General features: G+C 59.3%; 1 protein-coding gene across 3 annotated transcripts; it reads left to right on the forward strand.

The window, feature by feature from the left end:
* The first annotated feature begins 1 nt into the window (after position 1).
* ATG4B (autophagy related 4B cysteine peptidase) lies at positions 2–27,119 on the forward strand. 3 transcript variants are annotated; one of them, XM_045482038.1, is made up of 14 exons: positions 503–599; positions 1,093–1,186; positions 9,508–9,609; positions 9,754–9,825; positions 11,734–11,832; positions 12,221–12,322; positions 12,817–12,889; positions 15,581–15,660; positions 21,812–22,005; positions 22,481–22,559; positions 22,848–22,993; positions 24,198–24,254; positions 24,661–24,754; positions 25,636–27,119. In XM_045482038.1, the coding sequence occupies exons 2-14, from the start codon at positions 1,180–1,182 to the stop codon at positions 25,707–25,709; spliced, it is 1,179 nt and encodes a 392-aa protein (XP_045337994.1). In that variant the 5' UTR covers positions 503–599; positions 1,093–1,179; the 3' UTR covers positions 25,710–27,119. The 3 variants fall into 3 exon arrangements, with proteins under 3 accessions (XP_045337992.1, XP_045337993.1, XP_045337994.1); XM_045482036.1 differs by lacking the exon at positions 1,093–1,186 and having other exon boundaries at positions 2–599; XM_045482037.1 differs by lacking the exons at positions 1,093–1,186; positions 9,508–9,609; positions 9,754–9,825 and having other exon boundaries at positions 77–599.
* The last annotated feature ends 575 nt before the right edge of the window (positions 27,120–27,694 follow it).

Below are 27,694 nucleotides of genomic sequence, written 5' to 3' on the forward strand. Positions count from 1 at the left end.
CCGCCCCGAGGGGAGGGCGCGCGGCGACACGGCTGCGGGACGTGGGAGCCGGCCCCCGCGGCTCCCGTACGGCAAGATGGCGGCGCGCGCCCGGCCGCCCGGCCGCCCGGCCCCCAGGCCGGGCCTCGGCGTGCCAGGGTTCCCCAGCACCAGGCGGGGCGCAGCCCGAGGCTCCAGGCGTCGAAGGTGGGCGGGGGCGCCCCGAGCCGGTGGCCCCGTACGGCGGCATGGCGCGCCGGCCGGTCCGTACGGCAAGATGGCCGCGCCGGCGGCCCGGGCGCACGGCGGGCTGACGCGCCCCCCCACCCCGGGGTCCCGCCGCCCGCCCGCGTCTGCTTCCGCTAGCCCAACGGGTCGCTGCCGAGGTCCCCGGAGCGAACGGTGCAGGCCGCCAGGGAGCCGAGCGCGCGGGCCCAGCCCTCGGCTTTGGGCCCCGCCGTACGCCAAGATGGCGGACGTGCGCTTCCACCCTCACTTCCGGCCCCGCCCGCTCCCGCTAGGCCCGGATTGGCCCCGGCAGCGGCCCGTCGCGTCGCGCTGCGGAACCGTCGGAGCGACGCCGCTCTCAGTCGGCGGCCGGAGAGGGAAGATGGACGCAGGTGAGGGCCCGAGCGGGCGCTGGGCTACCCGCGGGCGGCGCTCTCCTGGCCCCTCGGCCGCCGGGGTGTCGCCCGGCCTCGGCGGGCGTGAGGGCTGGGCCCGGGGCCGCGGGGCGGAGCTGGCCTTCACGCGGAACGGGGCGGGGACGGCGTCCGTGGGAAGGCCGGCGCGGATGTGACAGCGGGTGTTTGCGTGTCTCGGCGCCTTCTCGGTCCCGCCCGGGCGCCCGGCGACAGGCCCAAGGCCAGCTCGGACGAGAAGGGGCGGCGTGGCGTCCCAGACGGGACACCGCCTCGGTGTCGGGCGCTTGCTGGGGGTCGGGCGGAGCTGGCTCTAAAAACTGCGGCCGGAGAATGCCTTGTCTTCCCCCACCCGCTCCCCATGCCCCGGGAATTAAGAAGTGGAGGAGACTCTTGAACTCTCTGGAGGCCAGAAACATACTCACGGCACGCGCTGCTGCTGCTGCTGCTTCTTCTTCTTTTTTAAATTCAGTGACCAGTAGATCATGCCAGCTTCCTTTCCGTGGTTGAAGAGAGCACCTGAATTCATCTCATCATAACTTAACTTCTTGGGGTCCTAATGCAAAGTATGTGGCCGAGCGGGAGGGTGTGTGTATTATCCGTGTGTACACGTACATGTGCGAACATCCGCATATGTGGTGTTTTGCTCTGTCTCATCGTGCTTCTGTTCAGAGGAGAGACCGTCCCTTCATTTTTGCTGGCAAGCTATTTTGGGTCTTTGTTCAGTAGCCTTGAAAGCATTTCCAGGGCAGTCTTAGCCTTTTCGTTCATTATAGGGAGTGATTGGCCTTCAAGCACCGCTCCCCTCCCCCACCTGGTTTCATCCCACCTGTCATCCTGGATGGCATTGTTTGCTGTGTCTTTCTTCTGGCAATGGCAACAAAAACTTACTGAAATCTCAGTTTGGAAATGAATGCAAACGTGTATGGCCAGTATTTCAATGATTTGTAACATCTTGTCCTTTAAACGTGTTGGGGAGGCTCAGTCAGTTAAGCCTGCGACTTCAGCTCAGGTCATGATCTCAGGTTGTGGGTTCGAGCCCCGTGTCAGGCTCTGTGCTTCTGTGCTGACAGCTCGGAGCCTGGAACCTGCTTTGGATTGTGTGTCTTCCTCTCTCTGCCCCTTCCTCGCTCGCGCGCGCGCGCTCTCTCTGTCTCAAGAATAAATAAAAACATTAAAAAAAATAATAAGCGCGTTAAGTTGTGGTGGAGACTGTTGCCCAGATTCCCAAAAGAGCAGGTTAAAGAGGTTATTTTTTGTGAGGTTTGTTTTAAAAAGAAGTGTCAGAGAGTGTTTTACTGGTTGCTGGGGGCAGGGGACACAGGGTGGAGAAAGGAATAGAATTATTTATCCACTTTCTTGAAGTTAGCCCTGCTCAGAAACTGTAGACCTTTGACATGGGAGAGTTGGTTAAGGGGGAAAATATGGTTTAATGCTGGTTGTATTGCCGTGCACGTGAAAATCAGCAGGTTAAAGTTAGGGGTAGCCACGTGGTGGTTCCCTGAAGTCATCTCCAGGGAAAACACCAAAGCTGTTTCAAAGTACCAGAAGGTGTTCGCATTTGAGGGCTTCTGTTGATGCTGATAAAAGTACGTGTGGTATCTGTAAGCTGCAGTGGAGGGTTTTTTTCCTGACGTGATGTTGTGCATCCTTTTAGGAATGATTAAAGATCCAGTCTCCCCGATCCCTGGAGTCCTTACGGATTCTGCCTTCTTTGAGCAAATCTTACGCAATTACTGGCGGTTCTGTTTTTACAGTGATCCATTTGATAAACTACATTTATTGTTGAGTGAGAGGTTTGTGTTGGGCATTGTTCTAGGCCCTGGCTAGCGAAGTGAACAGAATAGACAAAAGCCATGCGGCTCACGTGGGAGCGGGATGTGGGCCAGGAGGGTTGGAGTCATGGGCAGGGTGTCTCTGCAGACAGAGGTAAGTTTTAACTGAGACCCAAAAGCAGCGTAGGAGGAAGGGCAGGTGGCCCAGTGTGGCCGGGGTGCAGCAGGTGGGATGAGAGCTTAGGAGCTGAAGGCAGAGAGACGAATTGGGCCCAGGCACAGGACTGGGCTGTTTATTCTAAGCAAGTTGGTGACTCTTTGGGAGGTTTTGAGTGGAGGAGTACCGTGATGGGAAATGTGTTGCATACACTCACTCTGGCTCTTCCGTCCGGGAATGCTGCTCGTGCTGAGAGGGGCAAGGGCAGAAGCCAGGAGGCCGGTAGGGAGGCTCCAGTAGGGACGCTCTGCTAGGGACACTCTGGTTGGGAGCCTGTTGCAAGGAAGCCAGCGGGCCTTACTTAGTTGGGTCAAATTCTGGATGTGTTGGAGGCTTGAGACAACAGGACCGTCTGTGGGTTGGAGGTGATGGGGCGGTAGGAGGGGACGAGAGGAAGGAGTCGAAGGTGGGGCTGAGGTTTATGGCCTGAGCTGAGAAACTGCCGGGGAGGACCTTGGGAGTGGTGCCGGTGGGGAAGCTGTTGGGAGTTTGGCTTTGTACGTGTTGACTATTGTTCGACATCTGCTTTGTGACTCCGGGGAGGTTTGGGTCCCCGGCCTGGAGCTGAGGGCGTGGGCCTGGACTAGAGGTTCAAGTGTGTGGGAAGCCACTTTGGAGGAGTCGCTGATGGTCTGAAGAGGAGGAAAAAGAAGGGGCCTAGGAGGGGTGCCCAGGGCTGCCGGCCGGGGCATAGGGGTCCAGAAGGCGGCAGGCTGGCTGTGGGCCCGTTGTGTTCTCCCCTGAGCCCCCAGCACTTGTGTCAAGACACGCTCTGGGTTCAGGGAACTGACCGGTGCCAGCAGTTAGAGAGCTGCACCGCCCGTCCCCTGAGGACAGAGCCGGCACCTTGTGCGCGCAGGCCTTCGTGCTGTGTCTGGTGCGTGGCTGGTAATTGAAGCAGAGCTTGAATCTGTGACACTTCCCCACTCTGCGCTGTAAGGACTTCGGTTTGGAGAGTTTGCCGCGTAAAGCTAGCCTGTTGTAACACGAAGGTGTAAACGGCGAGAAGGGGCTGCTGATCCCTGTGGGGCAGCAGGGTTCAGAGTGGCCTTCTGTCTGGTGTGCTCATGAGCGCGTTACTTTCTAGTTCTTGGTGTCGCTAACGTTCCGGGTACTTTTCCTGTCTCTTCCTTCTATTCAGAATTGAACCGCCAACATCTTCGTGTCAACTATTTGGGATTTTAGAAAGTAACTACTTGCAAACCTGCTATTTTAAACAGACATTTTCTGGGGTGCCTGGGTGGCTCAGTCGGTGGAGCATCCGACTCTTGGTTTGGGCTCAGGTTGTGATCTTACAGTTCATGGGTTTGAGCCCCATATCAGGCTCTGTGGTAACAGCGCGGAATCTGCTTGAGACTGTCTCCCTCTCTCTCTGCCCCTCCTCTGCTTTCTCACTCTCTCTGTCTCTAAAATTAAAAATTAAACGGGGCGCCTGGGTGGCTCAGTCGGTTAAGCGTCCGACTTCGGCTCGGGTCACGATCTCGCGGTCCGTGGGTTCGAGGCCCGCGTCGGGCTCTGGGCTGATGGCTCAGAGCCTGGAGCCCACTTCTGATTCTGTGTCTCCCTCTCTTTTTGCCCCTCCCCCGTTCATGCTCTGTCTCTGTCTCAAAAATAAGTAAAACGTTAAAAAAAATTTTTTTTTAATTAAAAAAAAAGATTTAACTGTAAACATTTTTTTTTAATGTTTATTTTTAAGAGCCTTTGAGAGAGATGGAGAGGCAGAGCACAAGCGGGGGAGGAGCAGAGAGAGAGGGAGACACAGAATCCGAAGCAGCTCCAGGCTCTGAGCTGTCAGCACAGAGCCTGATGTGGGACTCGAACTCACGAACCATGAGATCATGACCTGAGCTGAAGTCGGGGCTGAGCCGCCCAGGTGCTGCTTAGCATAAACATTTTTTTTTTTTTTTTAATTTTTTTTTTTTTTTCAACGTTTATTTATTTTTGGGACAGAGAGAGACAGAGCATGAACGGGGGAGGGGCAGAGAGAGAGGGAGACACAGAATCGGAAACAGGCTCCAGGCTCTGAGCCATCAGCCCAGAGCCCGACGCGGGGCTCGAACTCCCGGACTGCGAGATCGTGACCCGGCTGAAGTCGGACGCTTAACCGACTGCGCCACCCAGGCGCCCCTAGCATAAACATTTTTAAAGGAAAGGGAGAACACTTCTTTTGATTTTGTTTATAAAACATGATCTCTCAGAAGCTGTAGGTGTTTTGGGGAAATATCTTTGAAATGTGATGCTTTACAATAAGCTTGAGAAGAGCTAGTGGTGCGTGTATTTTGTATTTCTCCCTGGTTGGGTTACAGTGTGATTGGTACTAAGCGGAGAGAAATTGGTGACATTCGTGGAGCACAGTTCCCTATCTTTCTGTCAAATTAATAACATAAATCAGAACCTTTCTTTCCTGATGGAATTAGCATGCCATTAAAGGGTTTTCTGCTCCTTCTTCCGGATGTGATCAGGGAGGAAAATGTGGAAAATCAAGTGTCTGGGACTCAGGTGACCAACTGAAGGCAAGTGCCTCTGAAGGAGCCCCTTTCTCACGGCGAATGGCACCTGTCAGCCCTTCTCGTCCTGCGCGTCACCTTAGTGGGGGTTAGTCATTTCCTGGGAGTCGGGAGACTGGCGGTCTTTTCGGGATTTGACCCTTTTTAACGTGGAAGGTATATGAACTGCTTCACACAGGATTGAGATCACACGGGATGGTGATGAAATTAGATAAAGGGCTCATCAATTTGCCGCAGCCTCTCTGGGAAGGAGGCAGAGGCCGCCGGCCGGTGTGAGCGGAGTTGGTAGACGAGTGGCCTCCCGTGTCGGCCACTTTGTTCAGGCGTTGCGAGCTGAGTTTTAAAGGAGCAAAGTGCTGGTTTGTCTATTGAACTGTTTTCTGAACAGGTGTCCTGTAACATTTTCCGTTCTGCAGGGTCATTAATATGTGTTTTGACCAAATTAACACGAACGGCAAAAGTGTTCTCTGAGGGGAAGGGAGATTTAGTTCCATCCCATGAAATGTGAGGCCCAAGAGGATATGAAAGAGAGGAAGAGGGGGTGCCGAAAACCACGGCTGGGTGCCGCACATGTTGCTGGGACCTTGCACCAGCCTGTGTCCCCACCCCCCCTGGGCAGAGCCAGTGGCTGTGTCCCCACTCTGTGGTCAGGGGACCCGGGCGTGCATCCTGCAGCCAGCAGGTGGGCTCTCTGTGCCCAGAACCAAATCTTCCAGCAGCTACAACGTTGAACTTCGGACGTGCGTGGATTTAGGAAAACATTGTCTTTGTTGGAGAGTACAACCTGGAAGGGCCAGGAGCTTGCTGGTATGGTCCAGGCGCCGTGAGGGTGCCGGGCTGTGGGGACACCAGGCGGGTCCCGTCCTCCGGGGCAGGGGGGATTGCCGGGCAGGACTCTGATGGCCGCACGGGGACGAGGGGTCCTTTGGTCGCGTTCCTGGGCTGAACTGCCGCAGGTCCATGGGACTCGTCGCAGTGGCTGGCATCTGCGCTCTGAGCACGGCCCTGCGTCTGTGAGGGAGGTTTGGGCCTTAGATGCAGTTTCGTGCTCCTGCGGGTCGTGTTCCAGGCCAGCTTCCTGCTCACATGGCCCTGGGGGCCGCAACTCAGTTACAGAGCGTGGGGGCTTCTCGTTCCTGGCTGTGGCATTGCCAGCATGGCCGGCTCGGTCGCTCTCAGGGGACCCACCCTGAACCTCGCTTCCTGTAGCCCCTTGTGGCACAGAGCCTTTCAGGTTTCCTCCTCACACCGTCCCCGTTTTACTGATGAGAGGACCAACGCAGAGAAAGGTCACCACCAAGTGAGGGTGAGCCTTCTGGTGCCACACGGCGGGGACTGTGTTCGACAGGCAGTGTCCCCCAGGACCGGGAGGCGACCACGGTCCCTGTCTGAGGACGCCGCGGTGCACGGGGGGCAGTGTGTCTGCAGCTGGTTCCAGAGGCGGATGGGATGTGACTTGCACCCCCCCGGGGCGGTCACTGGAGGGGCAGGAGCAGGAGAAACAGTGGTGTGAGGGGACATGGGGAACAGGGGCACGGCAGCGCTCTCTGGGGACCCGCAGATAACGTGTGCCCTTGCTTCAAGTCTCCTGCTGATCTGGCAAGAGCTGGGGTCACTCCCTGGTGTAGTTCATTCCCTTCAAGTGTCTGGCTCCTTGCTTGCTTTTGGCTGGGGCAGTAAAGGATCTGAGGGCACGCAACCCATAATTTTGTTAGCTCTGGGACGAAATTTGGTGACCGGTGTTAAAGGAACGCCTCTTACTCCTCTCCCTCTGAAGTTGGCGTGGTTGCCTATAAACTTTGCTAGTAAACCTAAGAAATACACCTGCTTTGCGTTTTGCCACCTCATTGATGAAAACCTCTCAACTTCAGAGGGGCCCCAGCTTTCACACGGAGTGGTGGCCCTTTGACGTGTGCCGCACCCCTGACGCGGTGCACGGGGGAGATGCCGCCCGGAGGACTCGGTAGCTCTCAGGGTCGTCAGAGACCCCTTCACCCGTAGTTGACGGCTGCGGCCGCAGGAGGACCTCAGACGTTAGCAGGGCAGGATGAGAGTGTGGTCCTGTGGTGGTGTCACTTGAGACCAGACAAGCTGTTTGCCTCCTTTCTCCTTGAGAATAGCTGAGTGTCCGCGTGGGTTACGGCCCAGAGGTCCTGATGAGAGAGAGAGAGGTAACAGGCATGGCGGTGTTTGCAGCCCCGTGAGAAGGTGGAACGCGAGTCCGTTCCCGCGTAGCGTTTGCAGTTGTGTGCAGAGACCAGAATCGTCCCTAACAAAGGAGGGGGAGGTAGCCTTGGGCTGGGGCTCTTCCTCACGGTGGAAGCGTGGGCAAGTCACACGCACCGAGTGGGGCCCCTGCATGTGCCCGAAGCCCAGCGAGTGACGCCCCGGTGCCCGCATCCTGCTCAGGCGCTCTGGGCGGCGAGGCTTCTCTGGAAGCGCAAGACTGTTCTGATGCCATCTGATTTGGGGTGGGAAAAAAAGGCAGGGCTGGGTCTGGGTTCCCGACAGCCAGGGGATTCTTTAAGTAGCCAGCACGGGGTCTTCTGTTGCTGTGGATGTCCCTGTTGGCGGAGCACTGGCGGCCAGCCCCGTGACGGGCATTGGCGCGCCTCCAGCGCAGCCTCGCCTCGTGGGGGCAGTACAGTTGCGCACCTTTGAGCCTGCAGGTCTGCATCCTCGTCCTCGATATTAGTGATGCCAGCTGACCTCGGAGCCCTTCAGTCTGCCAGCTTCTGTGTGAGCGCCTCGCGGGGAGGATTTCACGGACACTTTGCAGTCGCACTGCGAGAGCATCCTGTTACTTTCCCCCCTACCCCCCCATATTATGGGTGAGGAAATTGCTACACCAGGAGGTCAAGGAGCCCAAAGAACTTAGAAGCTGTGAGTGCCTGAGCTAGGATTTGAACCCCCACTGCCAGCGCCACACCCCCGACACCCCCAGGGGATCGCACACGACACAGACCGATAGGCTGGGACGTTCACGCAGGAAACCGGGCGCTTGAGCGCTCAGGGCATGGACATCTGTGCAGCGGGACACTGTGAGACTGGTAGACATTTGCTGGAGCTCTGTGTCTGTGTGGACTGACCGCGTTGTCGTCCAGAACAGAGAGGAGGAAATCAGGGGTGTGGTGTAGTTCCTTTGTGGGTCCACACGTAGACTTCCGGAAGGAGATTCACCGCTGGGTGTGAAGCTGCAGTTGATTTTTTATAATATTTTTGTAGTCTTGGGGTTTTAAAAATCAATATATCGTTGTTACCAAAAGGTGGGGCTGTTGTCAAACAGTAAATTCAGATGCGGGAGAAACTATTATGATAGATTTTCCAAAGATTCTGGGGAAGCTGCAGGTGAAGGGTACAAGTGACTAGGTGCCACTGAGGCTTGGGAGCTAGCAGATGAGAGCTGTGCATTTTTGTTCCATGAGGAGCAGCCACAGAGTTGGGGGGCGCGGGATCTACTGTGCACCTTGCCTCGCGGGTGTCCGTCTGTGCTCTGCCGGGTCTGCAGACTGTGTGCACAGGGTTTCCTCAGCCGGGTCCAAGGACAGAGAGGGACCCTGGGCCTCTCTCGTTTCTTAGCTGAAGCAACACAGTATTAAGTGGTGCTCAGGACTTGCTAGCCCCACACACGGCAACCTCCTTAGCAGGTGGGAGCCGGTGGCCTTGTTCTCAGAGCGTCAGTGAAGTGGAAACAGCTTGCAGGGGCCTCTGGGTCTGTTTCTGGGAGTCTGTGTCCCGCCCTCTGCATCTGGCTTCGTCGTCCAGGAGCTTGTTTTCTTGCCCCTGAAGTGCCTGCCTTCCCCCACGGCATCTGGACACATGCTCCTAGGGGACATTTACTCCACCGTCTGTTCAGTCTGCAGGCCCCCGTGTGCACTGAGATGCCAGGGCTACTTTTGTCCTGTAGGTTTAAATTTAAAACAAGTACTTAATGGGGCGCCTGAGTCTAGATTTTTGGCTCAGGTCATGGCCTCAGCACGGGACCAAGCCCAGCATTGGGCTCCACGCTGAATGTGTAGCCTGCTTGGGATTCTCTCTCCCCCTCTGTCTCTCTCACTCTCTGTGTCTCTCTCTCGGAAAAAAACAAAAAACAACAACAAAAAAAAAACACACACAAAAAAAAAACAAAGACAAAAAACTCTTACAAAAAAAAAAAGAATTAAGTTCTTCCCTGCCCTGGGCCTAGCCCAGTGGGCCTCACCTATGTGTCTGCCGGAAGGTGAGGCTCGGGCCGGGAGGGGGGTGGGGGGGGGGGGACAGATAGCTGGCACGACCCTGCGGAGAAGCAGAATTCCACCTAGCTCTTTATACAGAAATGCTAGAGATAGTCTCTGATGCTGTTCTCTGAAATCATAAAAATGGGATCACTGTGTGTTTGGTTTCAATAGCTACTCTGACCTACGACACTCTTCGATTTGCCGAATTTGAAGATTTCCCGGAGACCTCAGAGCCTGTGTGGATACTGGGTAGAAAATACAGCATTTCCACAGGTATTAGCCGTGGTGAGGCCTGCTGTGCTCACGGGGCTCAGTCTACAAAAAGCGTTTTGTGGTAATAATAGTTACCTGCTAAGTTTCTGTGACACGTGATCTACCAAGTTAAGGCTGTGTTTTCTTCTTTTAAATAATCCCTAGAAAAGGATGAGATCTTGTCCGACGTGGCGTCCAGACTTTGGTTTACATACAGGAAAAACTTCCCAGCCATTGGTAAGTACTCTGTCTGTTACAACCTGTGACGATACATATGTCGTTTGAGGAGGGAAACTTGACAGTTAACTAGTCGTTTGTCACTTCGTTTTAATTGTCGTAGCAACCTGAACTAGACATAAGCCGGCTGAGGGCTCGCCCCTGGTGTGGCAGAGTCGGGCCAAACCCAGGCCTCCTGATTCTTCCGAGGGCAGGGATTATCGGTGTGCAAGTCAAGGGTTCTTCCTGGGACCTGAGATCAGGATAACGAGGCACAACCGGCATTTAAAAACGCACAACAGAAGGGGACACGAATTGGTGTGTTACCGTAGCGCACAGCGTGTCAGTCCAGGAGGATCTAGTTCGTGTGTCTGAGTGTTGTCCCCGGGCCGTGGTGGTGACGGTTCGCTTCCTGCTGTGGGGCCAGCACGTGTGGAAGCCATTGCCCTGTATCTGACACTTTTTAAATGTTTTCTGAAGTTTATTTATTTTGAGAGAGAGAGAGCACGAACCAGGGAGGAGCAGAGGGAGGGAGGGAGGGAGGGAGGGAGAGAGAATATCCCAAGCAGGCTCCATTCTGTCAGCGCAGAGCCCAACACGGGGCTCAGTCCCATGAACCATGACCTCATGACCTGAGCCAAAGTCCGACGTTTTACCAACTGAGCCACCCAGGCGCCCCCCTCACCCCTGCCCCCGTCACCTTTTCCGATGTGTTCCTCACTTAGCCGTGGGAGAGCTGAGGGGCAGCGTGCATACGTACGTGCCTACATACGTAGCATGAGCGTACGTCCCACTGAGAGTGACCCTTTGTCGTCGGGACCCTGGGGGTGGACAGGTTGGGCACCAGGGCTCGGCCTGGCCTTTGCCGTTTGGAGAACCCGACACTGGAGGTGGTGGGGCACCAAGAAGGCCAACGGGTGGCTGGTCTCAGGCCCCTCACCCAGACGCGGTTTCCTGCGTCCCTGGAGTGAGGTGTGTGTGGCCGAGCCATGGTGCCTGTCGGGGAGCGTTGCAGAGTGCGGACCCGAGGCCTGTGCCACCACACACCACTGTCTGATGAGCCCTGTCGGCTGCGCCCTGGGATTGAGGCGGGGTGGGGGTGCCTGGCGGTGCTGGCAGGACCCCGCTGTCCTGCGGGTCTGCGGTCTGGGCGCAGAAGGACAGGCTGAGAGGGGCCTTGGGCGGTTTGGTGAAGTCATCGAGAAGAACGTGGCCTGCCTGTGAGGGCCACCGTGGTCTCTTTCCTGCCCTGGCTATGCGGAGAGGACTAGTTTGTCTGGGGCGCTGCTCTCTGAAAGCCCGAGAGGCTTCGTGGGAGGGGCTGTCCGAGGCTCTGAGGTGACCTGGGCGGGGACAGTGGAGCCAGCTGGGGTGACCCTGGCATCTCTGCTCCTCCAGCACCTGCCTGTGGAATTGTGGGTGGATAGGACGTACAGGTGTCTCCTGGCGTGCCAGGGCCCATCCCGGAGGGCACGCAGAGCTGCGCTGCCTGGTGACCACACCCTCTGTGCCCCGGGGCGGGCCTGCTGCCAGGGCACGGGGTTGTTGCTGACCCCCCGGTTCTGCTCCTGCCCTGCGGCCGACGCGCCCCGCCCGCTCTCGCAGCACCTGCGTCTCTGCCCTTCTGGGGCTTGGAAAATGGCTCCTGATTCAGCTTCAGGTTTCCTAGATTACTCACGAGGCTTCCTGTCTTTTCGTGTTTTCCACACACTCTTAATTCCCTGCGACTGACTTGTTCACATATTTCACCCATCTTGAGAGGATGGCGGGGTGCATCACTGCCCACTAAATGTGCCCTTGGCATGAGCAGGCTCTAAATGGCCTGTCACCTGGGGTGCAGCTGAGGTGGCGTCCGGGCCTCCCGCCGGTGGCCTCCTGGCCCGCCGGGCCCTCTGACAGCGAGGCCTGTCTGTCTGTCTGCCCTGCCAGGGGGGACCGGCCCCACCTCGGACACAGGCTGGGGCTGTATGCTGCGGTGTGGACAGATGATCTTTGCCCAGGCCCTGGTGTGCCGGCATTTAGGCCGAGGTGAGTCATGGCGCCGGGACGGCAGCGTTCTCAGCAAAGGGGACTGTGGGGTGAGGTCACCCAGAGTGATCACTGGTGGAGCAGAGATTGGGGTTCAGGGTTTTCTTGAGTGGTGACCCCCTGGGTTTCATCAGCTCGAAAAAGTGACTGTAAAGGATACTGATGAGCGTTTGTCTTTCAAAAACTCTTTATAAAGTCACTGAAACCACGTCTGTCTTCTGCGTGGATTTGTTCCAGTCGGTTAGCTCATACATATTTGGAAGCTTGGAGAATTTGTTAATGTCAGGAAGGTTCAGGGAAGGGTATCCTCTGTGGCTTGGGTGTTCTAGAAGCGTAAAGGCCTCTCTCTGCTATTTGGGTACCGCTGACCTCTGCGTGTCTCCGGTAGATTGGCGGTGGACGCAGCGCAAGAGGCAGCCGGACAGCTACTTCAGCGTGCTCAACGCGTTCATCGACAGAAAGGACAGTTACTACTCCATTCACCAGATAGGTGGGAGGCTGCGGATGTGCGGGGTCCCCCGAGAGCCGCTCTGCCGTGGGGTGTGCGAGGCGTGAGGCTGTATGTAGGTCACTCCGGCCCATAACCGGCGGGGCTGTGAAAGCCGGACCCTGCCCCCGAGGGTTCGTCCCGCTCTGCGCCCTTCGCGGGGTCCGAGTGCTCCTTGTGTTGATTCGTGTTCTCCCGCGGGGCAGGGGAGAGGCAGAGCTCTGAGAGACCCGGCCCTCCTGCTCCTCACCGAGGGGCCGGGGTCCTGGCTCGTAGTGAAGGGCAGCCCTGGCGTGGCCTCCGCGCCTCTTGCGAGGAAGCGTCCTGGTGTGCGTGGGGAGGGCCCGCTGGAGGCCGGGGTGGGAGCGCCCGTGCGGGCTTCCTGTGGAGCGTTGCTGCTGCCGCTTCGGGGGGGGGGGGGGGGGGGGGGCCCGCGGTGGGGGGGGTGGGGGGGAGGGCTGCGGTGCCCGTCACTCATCCCGTCTTGTTTCCTGCAGCACAAATGGGAGTCGGCGAGGGCAAGTCCATCGGCCAGTGGTACGGGCCCAACACGGTCGCCCAGGTGCTCAAGTACGTGCCAAGCTCTGTCCCTCCCGTGTCCTGGGGCGTAGTGGAGCGCGAGACTCCGCTGAGTCTCGCTTGCTGAAGGCCGTGGGGGGGGCGTCTTCCCCTCTTCCCCTCACGGGCGGCTGCACCAAGTGGTCTCCTGTGTGGAATTTCTGTTTCCCGATAAATGAACATCTTCACCCAGATGGCGCACTTTGGGTGGGGCCCGTGTGTGTCACCCGGACCACCCACTGGTGCTTTCTGAGGGCCTGGGAGGTTGACGCCGGTCCGGAGCGACGGCAGTATGGCGTGGGCACCGTGGGGCTCTGCCCCTTCCTGGGGCCCTGTGTCTGTAGCTGCGGCTTTCCCTCCACGTCCTGACTCGAGCACGTGCTGCCCACCCCCCGGGCTCTTCCCAGGCTCCTCGCTCAGCGGGTCTGAACCGGCCCTTGTCCCTCGGCCCCAAGCCCGCTCCTCCTCGTCGCGGCGACGGGCTGCCAGCTCCGCCCGGCTGCCCCGGTCACGTTTCCCGGGTGCTGCCTTCTCTCGCACGTCCGCCTCCCAGCTGAGCCCCGAGCCCGCCCGCCGTCTGTGTTCTTCCCCAGCCCCCCATTTGCTCAGCCCCCACCACATGCCCTCAAGGGCCCTGGGCCCAGCCCCGCGTGCCTCGGGAGCCTGGTCTGCGGACGGTCAGGCTCCCTGCATGGTGCACGCGCGTGGTCGGTCTGTGTGGCCCGTGTGCCTGGCCTGTTTGTGCGGTCAGCGTGTGTGGTCTGCATGTGGCTCTGCTGGTGTGCTCCGCGCGTACGGTCTGTCTTTGTGGTCCGCGGTGCACGTGGCCCATGTGTGCCGTGGCTGTGTGGTCCACGTGAGCGTGGTGTGCTGTCTGTGTGGTGTGCGTGGTTTGCAGGTGTTCTCTGCGTGGCCTGTGTGTGTGGTCTGTGCGGTGTGCTGGTTTGCGTGGGTGCTCTCCACGTGCTGTGCGTGTCTGGACACGGGGTCTGTCCGCGGGCTCTGCATGTGGACTCTCCCTGTCTCAGCTGTTCCCTCGCTCCGCGTCCCCGCTGCTGCTCTGAAGAGCTCCTTCAAGGTTGCCGTCAGTCTAGTGGTCACATCTGAAGGCCAGGTTTGGGTCCTCTGTTTACTCCGCTGTCCAGCAGGTGGCCCTCGATGCAGGTGTTCTCTCTTGGAAACCCTGGGCCGCACGGTCATGCTCTCTGGTCCCTGTCGATGCCTCCATTGCGGCCGCTTCGCCCCATCGGGGAGCACCGCAGGGCCGGCCTGGGCCCTTGGCCGCTCTCTCCCTGTCAGCACCGGCCTCAGCTGCTGTGTGCACGCAGCCGGCTCCCAGAGCCACGGGCCCGGCCTCCAGGCCCAGGTCCACATGCTTCCTGAGCATCATCCCTTAGGTGTCTGAGGGGCAGGTCAACCTAACAGCCAGAACCCAAAGCCGGCCCCCCTGCCCCCCCTCCCCAGCCTGTTCCTCTACAGGGAACGGCAGTGCTGTCCTTCCTTCCAGAACTCGGGCCAACAACTGAGATCCTGCCAGACTCTTTCTCGGCACACCCCGTCCCGGTGTGTCCAGACTCTAACCAGGGGTCACTGCTTCCCTGTCCTTAACCCTGGCTCAAGCCCTGTCTTTTGCCTCCTCCTTGGTCTTCCTTTTCTCTCTGTCCTTCTCGAGTCTCTGTGGAAATAGCAGTAGGTGACGCTTTCACAAAGTGCAAGTTGACCACCTGCCCCTTCTCTGGCTCGGAACCATCCTGGGGCTTCCCAGCCGAGTCCAGGGAAAGCGGTGGGCACACGAGGGGCCCTGCCTCCACTGCCCACCCTGTGCTCGCTCCCAGGCACTCTGCCCCTGCCCTGGAAGTGCCCCCCACTGCTGCTCCGTGCTTCTCCACGGCGCATGCTGCCCACACGCTTCTTCGGAACGTCAGCCTCACGAGGGGCTGCTCTGTGTCTTGTGCGTCCGTGGGTTTCGGGCCCGCACCTGGCCCTCGGCAGACGTGAGAGGGAGGCAGCCAGTGGCGTGTTGCACGCGCTCCCCCGGCCTCCACTCTGGCCTCCCATCGGGAGCGGCTCTGTGTGGCTGCCCCGTGCCTTCCACGTGCGTCCCCAGACACACCAGGTCCTCCCTGTCACCTGGGCGGCCCCTCCCCGTCACCCAGCACCCAGGGTGCACTCGCCCGCCTTCCTGCTGCCCCTTCGGTTGCTCTCTGGGTTTCTTCAGAATCTTGTCTTTGGCCTCGGTTCTTTTCCGCTGCTGTTTGCAGTTGTGAAACCAGACGTCTGTGGGAGGACCCGAGTGCTGGTCAGTCCGGCACTTTTGGAGCTGCGTGTGCAGGTGCTGGGAGAAGCGGGGGGCTGGGCCCGCCTGGGTCGGCCACACCCCCGGTGCCTGAGGCGGGGCTTGCGCCCCGGTTCCCTTTCTGCGTGCAGCTGGGTCAGGAGGTGATGCCGCGCAGGGCTCTGGCGCGGGGACTGTGTCCGCAGGTGGAGGCTGCGGGTGATGGAGGGTGCCCTGGGCCCAGGTGGGAACAAGCGGGCCGCAGCCTCGGCCTTCCTCCCGCCTGCGGTGCTGACCATCTCGGTCGTCATCTTTCTCATCCGCAGAAACCGCTAGAGCGTTTGACGCTCTTTCCTTCACCTGCCCCGCACAAGTGAGATGTCTTTGATCGTGAAGGCTTACTGGTGTGTTCTCCCCTTTTCCGTCAGGAAGCTTGCTGTCTTCGACACGTGGAGCGCCTTGGCAGTCCACGTAGCGATGGACAACACGGTGGTGATGGAGGACATCAGTAAGTGAACGGGCGTGCGGGGCTGTGGCTGGTGGGCCTCGGGGGCGGCTCCCTGGCCCACGCTGGGCGCCCCCCCCGCTGGCGTGCGGGTCGGCGCCCCGCGCGCAGGCCAGGGGACCCCTCGTTCTCTTTCAGCGCACACCAGGCTCGGGGGAGGGCCTGGATTCTCTGTAGAGCTGGGTTGGGTCCCTTAGTGCCCCGTGCTGTTTTGTGTCCTCGTTGCAAGTGAAGTGTTCCGGCGTGCTGGGTCTGCCCCTCACGGGCATCCGTGCGCCGCAAGGAAAGGCAGGAATGGCTTTCCGCTGCGCCGTCTCGGGCCAGCGTGCAGCAGGAAAGGGGAGCGTAGCTCTGTCCCTCCCTCTGGAAGGATCCACGGGAAACCTGGCGGCGTCCAGGCATGCTGAAGTGGTAGTCCAGGAGGAAAACGGCTCCATCTGGCAGATAGCCTCTAGAGAGTGAGTTTTGAATTTGGAGTTGACATCCTCTTGTGCTACCAAGCCGACAAAACTCTTTCGAACGTCTTAGTTTTTGCCTCGGGAACGCCTTTTCCCCACAGTCTCCCAGCCCTCCCTCCCTCCAGTCTTGTTGAAGATTGTCACGTAAGAAAGAGCCTTGTGAGCCAGCTGATCTGCGGGAGGAGGTCTTGTGCTGTGACGGCGGGTGGGGGGCCCCCGCCACAAGCGCACCTGGGCCCGAGGCACCGCTGCTCCCCGCTGCTGACTGGCCCTTCCCCTCTTCAGCTGGGGGACAGCGTCCATGGGGTGTCGGGGAGCCAGGGTCGGGCCTCCAGCAGGCAGCGGCCCTCTGCCCGGCCCGCCCTCCCAGCTCACCGACCCTGTGTCCCCTGAGGGCTGGCCGACCAGGGCCCCCACAGAAGGACATGTACCTTTTCCCTCTGCCTTCTCCTCGCATTCTGTTTCTAGAAATGTTTGTGCCACGTTGGAAACTATGGAAACGCACAGAGAATGAGGGAAACGACACTTGATTTTCTCACTTGGAAATGGTTCCTGTTGGCGTATAGACGGCCCCTCCCAGTGTGTGTCTCGTTTTTAAGAGCGGTCCTTACAGGCGTCAACAGCGGCCTCTTCCGTCAGTGAAACGTCACAATCGTCTGTTGTCTGTTCACTTCCCAATGCACATCAGGGTTTTTTTGGCCCCGTTGTTGGGGGAACCGCTTACCTCAGGGTCTACCCAGTCAGCCTCCCAACCTGCCCTCGGACGAGCGAGGCTGACTCTCTGGTGCGGTGCCAGGAGGGGTGAGGGACGGGCTGCTGTCCGGAACCTCCATTCCTCGGTGGGGAGGGTGCTGGCTGGCACCTGGAGGAGACTCAGCCACGTGGCTGGACGCTGGCTCCCGGCGCTCAGGGTCTCAGGTCGCCCGTGGCAGCACTGCTGGAGACGAGGTGCAGATCTGGGGTTTGTCTGAGGACGACATGGGTCTGTTCTGGGGAGCGTTCCTAAGTGGGGTGAGTGTGGCCGCCCGGCCGTGATCAGGGCCCCGTGGTCCTCCCCTCCCAAGTCAGAAGCGCCGTGTGCTGGTCCCGGGGACGACTGAGGAAGGACACATCAGAGCCCAACCCCCAAGGACACTGGGGCTGAACGAGTGCAGAGACCTGAGGGGTGAGGGGTGCGTGGAGTAGACGGAGGTGCTTCCCAATGGCTGTGCTAATGCTTTTGGTTTTAGGAGCCCCAGGGGAGTCCCCGTGGGCTGCAGCAAAGGCCTGAGGGCAGCCTCTGTGTAGTCACGGGGGCTGAGGTCGTGGGCACAGGAGGGAAAGCTCTGATTCAGCAAAGCAAGTGGTGGGGAACCAGCAGTGGCCGAGCAAGGGCCGACCTAGTTTTCAGAGCCGCTTCGGGAGTGGTCAGCCGGAAGCACCCCCAGAGCCCCTCCCCAGGGAAAGCGCGGGCTTCCCACCTTCCCTCCTCTTCAGGGGAAGTGTGCTGGGCGAGGGGAGGCCTTGCTGGTTGAGATGTCCCCACCCACCTGCCCACCCTCCTTGGGGGGCCGGCCAGGACACCCAGAGCAGCCTCTGCCCCTGCCAGTGCTTGCCGTCAGTGGGTTTAGACCCTCGTGAACAAGCAGACAGTGGGAAGTCACCGGATCTGGGGAATTACAGATTGACAAAGACAATCTGGTGTTGCGCACGAATGAAGGAAAACTAAACTCGAGCACACCGGAGAAAGCATGTGGCGGAAAGACCCTGGTGGCAGAGATAAAACAGAGGTGGCTGTGGATAGAATTTTCAGGAGGCAAGGACAGGTGACCGTGAAGGAACGGGAGGAAAGCCTCCCCACTCCAGAACAGGTGTTATCTGTAGAACCGGAGACCTCCGACTTTTTAACCAAGAGTTGTTCAGATATGCGTGTTCCTGATGACACTTCCAAGCTGCAGAGATAAAGAGACACTTTTATAAGCACTCAATTGACGATGATAATAAGCTGCCTTTGAAGAAAGGTGATCCTACTGGCCTAGCTGTCTCCCTTCTGCCACAGGAGATGCTGGCGGAGACAGGTCAGCATTCCGAGGCAGTGGCCTGGCTTGTGAGCTGGGGGGCACAGGCAGCATTCAGCTGTCGTCACTGATAGAAACACAGGGGGCTTTTACATGGTAAGGATGTTAGAGCAGCACGACAGAGTTACCAGTGGGTGCCTGGTACAAATGAAAACCCGTTGTTCGTTAACAGCAGGACGTTTGCAGTGTTTGGGCCACATGCAGCCTTGGTGGGTCCCCAGAGTGCAGCAGTGACAGGCCCTGCTCCCGTCCTCTCTTGAGCCCATCCACGTGAGATTCTGTGCTAGTGATGAAGATGCAGTGAACCAGGAAAGTGTCACAGAACAGTAAACAGACTAGGTGACAGGTTGAATATACGGAACATGGAGTCACGGAGCGGCCCGATCACACCGTAAGAGAGGTTAGCGGATACACATTAGACTCTAGATTCTGGCCACAGAACATACCTTTTTGTTTTTGTTTTTTGTTTTTGTTTTTTTTTGTTGTTTTTTTTTTTGTTTTTCAACGTTTATTTATTTTTGGGACAGAGAGAGACAGAGCATGAACGGGGGAGGGGCAGAGAGAGAGGGAGACACAGAATCGGAAACAGGCTCCAGGCTCTGAGCCATCAGCCCAGAGCCTGACGTGGGGCTCGAACTCACGGACCGCGAGATCGTGACCTGGCTGAAGTCGGACGCTCAACCGACTGCGCCACCCAGGCGCCCCAGAACGTACCTTTTTGAAGTGTCCATGTGTATAAACTAATGGAGACTAAATAGAAGACACGATACCGCCTAGAAATTTGGAACCGGCCTTAGCTTTTGGATCAAAAGGAGTGAAGTTTACAGACTCCAAATCAGAATCTGGCGTATTCTAAACTCAGAAGAGCCTGTATCTGCAGTATTGCTTGCCAGATACTAAAAAGTGAAAACACACGAAGCGAGCATATACTCAAGAAGTTAGGGAAAGAACAACAAAATGAGCTGAAGAAATCCAGGAAGAGTGGTATTAATAAAGACCAATTGATGATTAATGATTTAAAAGAAGGAATTGTAGAACTAATAAATTCTGGAGCTGGCTTTTTCAAGTAGTAATAACACATCACCAGGTAACTTTATCAAGAGAAAATGGGAAGGGTCACATGGGTGGCTCTGTTTCGTCATGACCTGACTTTGGCTCAGGTCATGATCTCAAGGTTCACGAGTTCGAGCCCCACGTTGAACTCAGTGCTGTGAGCACAGAGCCTGCCAGATCTTCTGTTTGTTCTTTCTTTCTTTCTTTCTTTCTTTCTTTCTTTCTTTCTTTCTTTCTTTCTTTCTTTCTTTCTTTCTCTTTCTGCCGCTCCCCCACTTGCAGTCTCTGTAAAGTAAATATTAAAAAAAGAAAATGGGAAAAGCCCAGAAATCTGCTTTCAGAAATTAGATGGATTCTGACATCAGTTCTGTTACGTGGGCTTGCACCCCCCACACCAAGCAGTTCTGCGACACCAGCTGGGTGTAACTATGCTACGTTGTAACCCAGTTGGACACTGAGCTGAGGCAGCGTCAGACCCTGCGGGCCGAGGGCTCGGTTCCACAAGACGATGCCCCTCCTTCAGACCCCAGCGCCAAGACCAGCTTGTGGCCTGTGCTTCTGAGCTGCAGATGGGAGGTTCTGACCACCCCTTCTTCGGGTTCGGTTGACTTGCTTGAGCGTCTCTCAGAACTCATTTAGTAGATTCCCAGAGTGTTGGGAGGGACGCAGCTCAGGAACAGCCGGCTGGAAGGGGTGTGGAGCCTCCGTGCCCTCTCCGGGAGCACCACTCTGCCCGAATCTCCACGTGCTCACCCACCCAGACAGAAGCTCACCGAACCCGGTCCTTTTGGGTCTCTACACAGGCTTTGTTACACAGGCACGGCTGATGGAATCATTGGCCGTTGGGGATGGATTCCGCCCCAGCCCCTCTCCCCAGAGGTCAGGTGTGGGACTGGAAGTTCCGGCCCACCCGTAGAAGCTTTGGGGAAGTCACCTCATTCGTACAACGAAAGACACCTGTGTGGGCCTCATCACTTAGGAAAACTAAAGGGTTTTAGGAGCTCTGCTAGAAAACCAAACAACGTGTTTCTTACAATAAATCGCAATATTAAACAAGGATTAGCCAGAGATGAAAGTTGAACCCCTTCCTCACCCGTTCTTGCATCTTCCAAGTATGTATTTTTAAAGTAAGAGACAGCATGAGCACCAGCAGGGGAGGGGCAGAGAGGGAGGGAAAAAATCCCAAGCAGGCCCCCTCTGCGTTCAGTGCAGAGTCCCTGGGATCATGACCTGAGCCAGAGTCAAGAATCGGACGCTTAACCGACTGAGCCACCCGACGCCCCAAGTACGCATTTTGAGAAATTCCAATCCCGGCTTCGTTCAGCCATCAACCTCCCTCTTGCGTCCCCAGTCGGGGTGCTCTGGCACACCCACTTTCCCGCCGCTCCACAGCCCTGGCCTGTGGTCCAGGGGCCTCACGGTCTCCTCTGATCTGACGGTTTGCCCCCTTGGTTTATTTTCCTGGGTTTTCATGGCACTGACCTGTTGAAGAACCTGGGCCGGTTTGGTACAGCGCCCCACACTCAGTGTATTTGCTTCCTCGCACTTGGATCTGAGTGAACGTTTGCCCACGAGCAGACCCTGGGGGCCACCGGTAGAGTGCCGCCGTGGAGGTCCTGCCCAGCAGCGGTGCTTCCTCAGGGCACCTGCTTGGCCGCGTCTCCGCTTCTGCGATCGCTGAGATCTGAGGGTGATGCAGAGTGTGCTCTGAGGATTTTTGCCTGGAACGGTGGCTCGTAACCGCCCTTCCTCCACGTTCCCCGGCCGGCTCACTGGCTGGCCTTCTCGAGAAGGGCCCTCTCTGCCTGCCTTCTCCTCATTTAACTGAGCCACCCAGGTGCCCCTTTCTCCTTATTTCGATTTGGAAACTTTGCGAGTCACTGGACTTGTGGGTTCTCTTTTTATTCAGCGGGTTATGCATCACACGCTATGGTCCTTACTCATTGTTCCAAGTACGGTGAGTGGACACCCCTTCAGGTTCGTGCTGTTCTCTGACGTGCTCTGTCATCGTCATTGTCCAGTCCTCCATTTGGGCGTTAACTAGATTCAGGCTCATCTTGCACTCTCTCTGCCCCAGGCCTGGGGTCGGTGGTTTCCCTGAGGAGCCCTGGTTCCGTGTAGTGGGGAAAGGTGTTCAGAAACCACGGACCGGGTGCTGCTGGACCATCCCCGTCCACGCGACCAGCCAGCCCCCTTCTTAGCACGTCGGTTAGGGATCACCAGCAGGTGTAGACGGCAGATAGCAGCGTTCACGAGGGAGGGAAAGCATCTCGTTGCCGAGGGGCCCTGTGCCTCCACGGAGCCGTGTCGCCGCTGGGCGCACGGCCGTGTTTGCTTGTACGGTTTCACAGGACACTTTACTTCACAGTAACGACTGTATATCGGACGTGCATAGAAAACGTTTGATTGTGTGTTTTTCTCTGTGGGTGGCAGGATTAATCGTCGTATTTTCCAAGTTTGAAATGTGTTTAAGCCCTTGGCTTTTTATCCCCTTTTCCTAAGAACAGATGATTGTGTACTTGTTTTTGTTGGGTTACCGTCCGCCTGCCCCCGTTCGGCCCTTGAAAGCCCGTCTCCGTCTTTCAGGAAGGTTGTGCAGGGGCGGTCTTCTGTGCGCGGGGGCCGCCGCGCTTCCTGCGGATCCCGGCCGGCACTGTAACGGCTTCCCCGCGGGAGCCGAGGTCAGCAACAGGCTGGCACAGTGGAGACCCCTGGTGCTTCTCATCCCCCTGCGCCTGGGGCTCACGGACATCAACGAAGCCTACGTGGAGACTCTGAAGGTGGGTGGGGGCCGGCGTCTTCTCGCCCACCAGCAGGGGGCTCGAGATGCCGCTTGTTGCTAAAGCCCTGCTGTTGCGGCCCCGCTCCCGGCAGTCCTGACCACCTCTCCACTGGCCGCTGCGCCTCTGCTCCCCTGCTCCCCCTGCCTCTGGTCTCCGCCAGCACCCAGCCTCGGGGCACCGCTCCCCCCACCCCCCACCCACGCCTGTCTGCCCGGTGCACGGGCCCCCGAGCCCAGTCCGTACCTCCTCCCTGCGCCCGCGTTCCCCTTCCGCAGGCCCACTGCCCCCACGGAGCTTCCCCGGACGCGACCGCGGATTCCTTCGTGGCTAAGCTCTGTGGGACCACGTCTTCCGGCTCTCCTTCCCGCGTCCCGCCCTCAGGCCTGGGGCTGGCAGGGAAGGGGGCTGCCCCCTGGACACACAGGCTGCCGCACAGCGTGCTGAGCCGCCCCGCCTCCCCTGTGTCCCACAGCACTGCTTCATGATGCCCCAGTCCCTGGGCGTGATCGGAGGCAAGCCCAACAGCGCCCATTACTTCATCGGCTACGTCGGTGAGTGGCGGGTGTGCGGGATGCTCGGGTGGGCCCGAAGCCGAGGAAGAGGGGGCAGACTGCACGTCCTTAGGGCGTCGGCTCGAGCCGGGTGTCCCGTTCCCGCGGGTGGTCTGTGTCCCCTCTTGGCCGGTGCCGGCCTCCCCAGTGGGCTGGTTCCCGCCCCGTCTGCAGCCCACCGGCTCTCCCGGCCTGATACACCCAGCCAGGTGGGTCTCGGTGCAGCGGGTCTGAAATGGGACCCCGGGCCGCCCCCCCCCGTCTGCTGACTTCTGTCCTCTGACGCAGGCGAGGAGCTCATCTACCTGGACCCGCACACGACGCAGCCCGCGGTGGAGTTTGCGGACAGCTGCTTCATCCCGGACGAGAGCTTCCACTGCCAGCACCCTCCGAGCAGGATGGGCGTCAGGGAGCTCGACCCGTCCATTGCCGTGGTGCGCCCCCACCCCGTCCCGCCTTCTCCGGCCACGTGGGCCGGTGTTCTGAGTCGTCCTGTGCTCAGTCCCGCTGTTTCAGAATGGAAGTTTCGGAAAGGCTTCAGATTCTCGCGATTTTTTTTTCCCCCAACGTGTTGGTTTAGAATGCAAAGGGCACAAAAGGGTTAACGATGTCCATGAGCTACTCACACCCGCCAGAGGCCGTCATCCTGCGTGGCCCTGCGCGTCCCTCACGGCCTCGGTGTGAGCCAGAGCGCAGTGAGAGTGAGTGAGCCCCCGTAACACAGCGGCGGCAGCGGCGGCCTGCCTAGCCCGCTGCCCTGCACCACCTCTGTGGGCTTTTTGGGTTGACTTTTAAGTTTCTTGACTTCTGTGCCTGTGAGATTGTCCTTAAGAATCAGTTTCCTTCTCTCTTGATTCCAAGGCTGGGATCTGGGGTGGTGATTTCTCTGAACTTGCGTGCCCTCAAAATGTACTCGATGGGGAACGAGGCCCAAGATGCCTGCAAGTAATGATGTCCCTTGGGGGGTGATTGAGTCACAGATGAGGCAGATCGGTCCTGAAACAGACATCTGGACGCAGGGTCTGTGGGTCTTGTGTCACGTCCTGAGGTTGGTGGCCCCGGGGAGGATGCCTGAGGGCGGTGGGACGTGGCTGGAGCGTGGAGGGTTGAGTTCCCGTCTAGCTAGCGCGAAGTACGCAGCTGCGCGAGGTGCTGGTACCCGAGCCACCTGGACAGCCAGCTCCGTGGACGCCGTGTCCTCGCCTGATAGGAAGGGTGCTGCACGTGGGCTCCTTAGGAGAAACTAGACCGTTTCCCTGCAGGGTGCTGCCCGTGCTCCTGTTCGTGGTAAAAACCCGTGATTCTGCTGGCGCCTAGAGTTTCTCGTAACTCGTCAGCAGGGTTGGCGCTCTGTGCACGTGGCTGTAACGGTGCGCCGTCCTCACCGGCTCCGTGGGACCCAGGGCTCCCCGCGTTGAGGTGCCGCTGGGCGGGGGAGGCCCACTTGGGCCGCACGTGGTGGGTCCCAGGGGCCTTTGCTGCCGGCCAGGCCGTTAAAATGTGCACGGCCTCTGTGTCTGGCCAGTTGGGGCAGAGCCTCCAGAAGAGGGTGGACGCCACTTGGCGGTCCTCACGGCGTCTGAGGGGGCCCTGCTCTCGCGCCTTGCCGCGTGCTGCTCACCGTTGTTTCTCTTGCAGGGGTTTTTCTGCCAGACCGAGGAGGACTTTGACGACTGGTGCCAGCGCGTCAGAAAGGTGGGTATTGGGTCCCCCGCCTGCGGGGCAGGGGGGAAGGCCATCTCCGGTTTGGGGTCCCACCTCGCAGCGTGCCGTGGCCCTCGCGTGGTCGTGGCTGTGGCGTCGGCCTCGACCTCGCTCGTGCGCCTCGGTTTCTGGCTCGCCGCTGTCGTGTCGGTGAAGGGAGGCGGTAAGTGGGATTTGCCCCCGAGGCTGCTCGCCAGCCTCACGCTTGCCGCCCCCCGTGTGGCCGGAGACCTGATGACACGTGGATGCCCGAGGGGCGGCAGCACCTGCCTCAGCAGAGGGTCGAGAGCCTCTTGTGCGGAGGCCGCCGCCCCTTTCTTGTCCCCAGTTCCCTCTGCCTGGTGAGCGGGGGGGGGCGCTGGGGCCGTGTCTGACGGCCGGCCGTGTCTGCTGACAGCTGTCGCTGCTCGGGGGCGCCCTGCCCATGTTCGAGCTGGTGGAACAGCAGCCTTCCCACCTGGCCTGCCCCGACGTCCTGAACCTGTCTTTAGGTGAGTGTGGGGGGCCACGGGGCCACGTGTCAGGTGCGCCGTCCTGTGGTCTGTGACGTTCTGTCCCTGTGTCTCTGCTTCTCCGGTTGCCTTTGGCCTTTAAGATTTGTATGACCCCAGATGTGACCGCTTGTGGTGTGTGTGGGACCAGGGGTGCTGCCCGGCAGCCCGTCCCCTGCCCCAAGCGGGCTGTCCCTCGCCTCACGCGCAGTGCCCGGGGGTGCTCACGCGGCCCCTGGGTTCCGTCAGAGCCGGGACACGCTGTGTCTCCGAGATGGCACGGGCGCCAGCTCTGGGACGGCAGGCCGGGCTGGACGCCCGTTTCCTGCTGCTCACGGGCTCTAGGCCCAGGCCGCCTCCCTCGCTCAGGCCCTCCGCGTCTCCGACGTCAGTCAGCCTGCAGCGTACCGAAAACCCGGCCTCGGCAGGAAGGCCGGGAGCACATCCGGTTCCTGAAGCCGTCTGTCTCCATGACGATGACGGGGCTCGTGTCCTTGTCCCTCTGAGGAGATCCTGGAGGCTGACGATGGAGTCCACTGTCTGACAGAACCCAGAAGGGAGTGCTGCCCGCCACCCCCCAACCCCGGGACAGGAATCCCTGCCCACCCAGCCCCCAGCCTCTCTCTCTCTGCTCCAACGAGAAGCGTGTTCTCCTCAGATGAGCCTCAGGGACGCTCTGGCCCGCCCTCCCCTGGTTGAGGCTCCGGGCCGGCCGAGACCCGCAGCGGCCCGGTGTCCTCTGGGCTCCTGCTGCGCCGAGGGCAAACTGGCCAGAGGCAGGGTGCGGCGGGCGGTGCGCACACAGGTGCTGGTCGCTTCGTCCCCACGCCCCAGGTGTCCCACGCCAGGCACCTGATGAGGCGTTGGCTCGTGTCTCCTAGATTCTTCTGACGTAGAGCGACTGGAAAGATTCTTTGACTCGGAAGATGAAGACTTCGAAATCCTGTCTCTTTGAGAATCCCGGAGCTGGGGGACGGTTTCCACTGGCCCTCACTGGGGGCACCTTCGAGAGCCCAGACCCGCCCTGGGGCGCTTGGTGCCGCCGCATTTCATCCATCCAGCCCGCCCGTCCGCTGAGCGCCCGCGCCCCGTGCCGCCTCTGCCCTCACACGGAGCCCCCCCCGTGAGCCCTGCTGCTGCTCGGGCCCAGAGGGTCTGTCTGGGCGACAAGGCGCAAGCCAGGAGCCACCGAGGGAAGCCCAGCGCGGCCGGGCCGGGAGCCCCCGAGAGCAGGGCCCGTCACACTCGCGAGAGCTCTCCCTGCCACACTGCCGGCTCCGCGCTGGCGCGTCGCCTCTGCCTTGCTTCCTCCTGGGCGCTCGGTTCTGGGTTTGCTTTGGAATTAAAATCCTGTTTGAAGTCACAAGGACGTGAATCTCTGTCCTGTCCGCCTCGGAAGACCTGCAGGGCAGGCGTGTGCGGCGGGACGCCTGTGGACTCAGCCTCGGCCCCTGCCTGCTCCACGGCCTCCGCCCTGCCACCGTGCTTTCTCAAGGGCTACCTCGGGGGGAAACTGGGCCGGAAGCGTCAACGGCAAGGCTTCTCCCTGATGTGGGAGGAAAAGTAGCAGAGTGGTGGGGCGTGGTGGAAATCCAAAGACGTCACCGTGCATATGACTCGCTAGGACAGGGACACGCCTCGGAGCTGCAGGTCACGCCACGAGTGGGGCGTGCCTTCCTCACATCTCCTCTGTAGGTCCTGGCATCGAAGACCCCCCCCCCCCCCCCCGCCGCCGTGCTGCTGCTTTCCTGTCGCCGGCTTCCCCTGGGTCGGATCTGGGGCGGGGGGTGGGGACGGGGCTGCCCTGGGGCCCCCAGGCCCTTCCTCCGGCTCCCTGTCCTTCTCGGGGTTGCCTCGTGGTGAGGTTTTAGGTGGTTTGGGGCCAGAGGGTAAAGCCTAAGGCTTGATGGTGTGAGACTGGCGCCCCATCCTTCTGCACCAGTTGGAGACGTCTCCAGACCCTTCTCGGCTCTAACGTCAGCACCTGCAGCCTTCAGCCCCCGTGTCGCGGGCCCGGACTGCGCCGGGCCCGCCGGGGCTTGCCAGGACGTGTCGCCAGGGCTCCGTGTCCCTGCTCGTGTGGGCCGTCTGTCCTGCGCCCCATCCGTGAGGTAGAGCCTGGGGAGCCGGGAGGGCTGGCTGCAACCCTCTGGACCACACATGTGCCGCCACTGCCGTGGGCTGGGGGCGCGGGGCGCTGCCGCAGCCCTGCCGTCGGTACGAACCGGGGGCGTGGGCGATGGCCTGACCCACGGGGAGCTTTGTTTCGTGTGTTTTGAAAAAGGCTTACTGAAGAAAATGTTCATTCCTCGTAGCGTAGTTTGCAATTCTTAATGGCAAATAATAACCGTTTCAGTAGAAAACACTTTGTTGTCTGTGTCTTGATTTCTACTGGAGATCTAGGTGCTGTGTTGAGAGCATTTCCTGGGCTCACGATGCCACAGAAAGATCCTCGGGGTGGGGCTCTGGTAGCCAGCAGGTGTGGGCAGCTCTCGTCCCCAGAGCGGCGCACGAGGAGCCCGTCCTGCCCCCACCAGCTTGTGGGCTGTGATGCTGCCCTCGGCCTCGTGGTCCCCAGGGTGAAAGACAAGGAACTCGATTTTAGGACGACGCACAGTGGCTCCTCCTTCGACAAGAGAGGCTGTGGGGAGGATCTCCTGCGTGGTGTTAGCCTTGGTTTGATTCTTAATGTTTATTTTTGAGAGAGAGACAGTGTGAGTGGGGGAGGAGCAGAGAGAGACGGAGACACAGACTCTGAAGCAGCTCCAGGCTCTGAGCTGTCAGCACAGAGCCTGATGTGGGGCTTGAACTCAAAAACGGCAATGCAAGAACATGACCTGAGCCGAAGTCGGCCGCGTTTAACCGACTGAGCCACCCAGGCGCCCCATCCTTGGTTTGATTTCTGAAAGCAGTGTCCTTCCAGGTGGGCTGAGCCCACTG

Source organism: Leopardus geoffroyi, chromosome C1 (genome assembly GCF_018350155.1).
Source record: "Leopardus geoffroyi isolate Oge1 chromosome C1, O.geoffroyi_Oge1_pat1.0, whole genome shotgun sequence".
NCBI lineage: Eukaryota > Metazoa > Chordata > Mammalia > Carnivora > Felidae > Leopardus > Leopardus geoffroyi.

Coding starts and splice junctions, on each gene's coding strand:
- ATG4B (XM_045482036.1), top strand. CDS start 77: ATGGCGGCGCGCGCCCGGCCGCCCGGCCGCCCGGCCCCCAGGCCGGGC. Junction 12,323..12,816: donor CTACTCCATTCACCAGATAG/GTGGGAGGCTGC, acceptor TGTTTCCTGCAG/CACAAATGGGAGTCGGCGAG. Junction 12,890..15,580: donor ACGGTCGCCCAGGTGCTCAA/GTACGTGCCAAG, acceptor CTTTTCCGTCAG/GAAGCTTGCTGTCTTCGACA.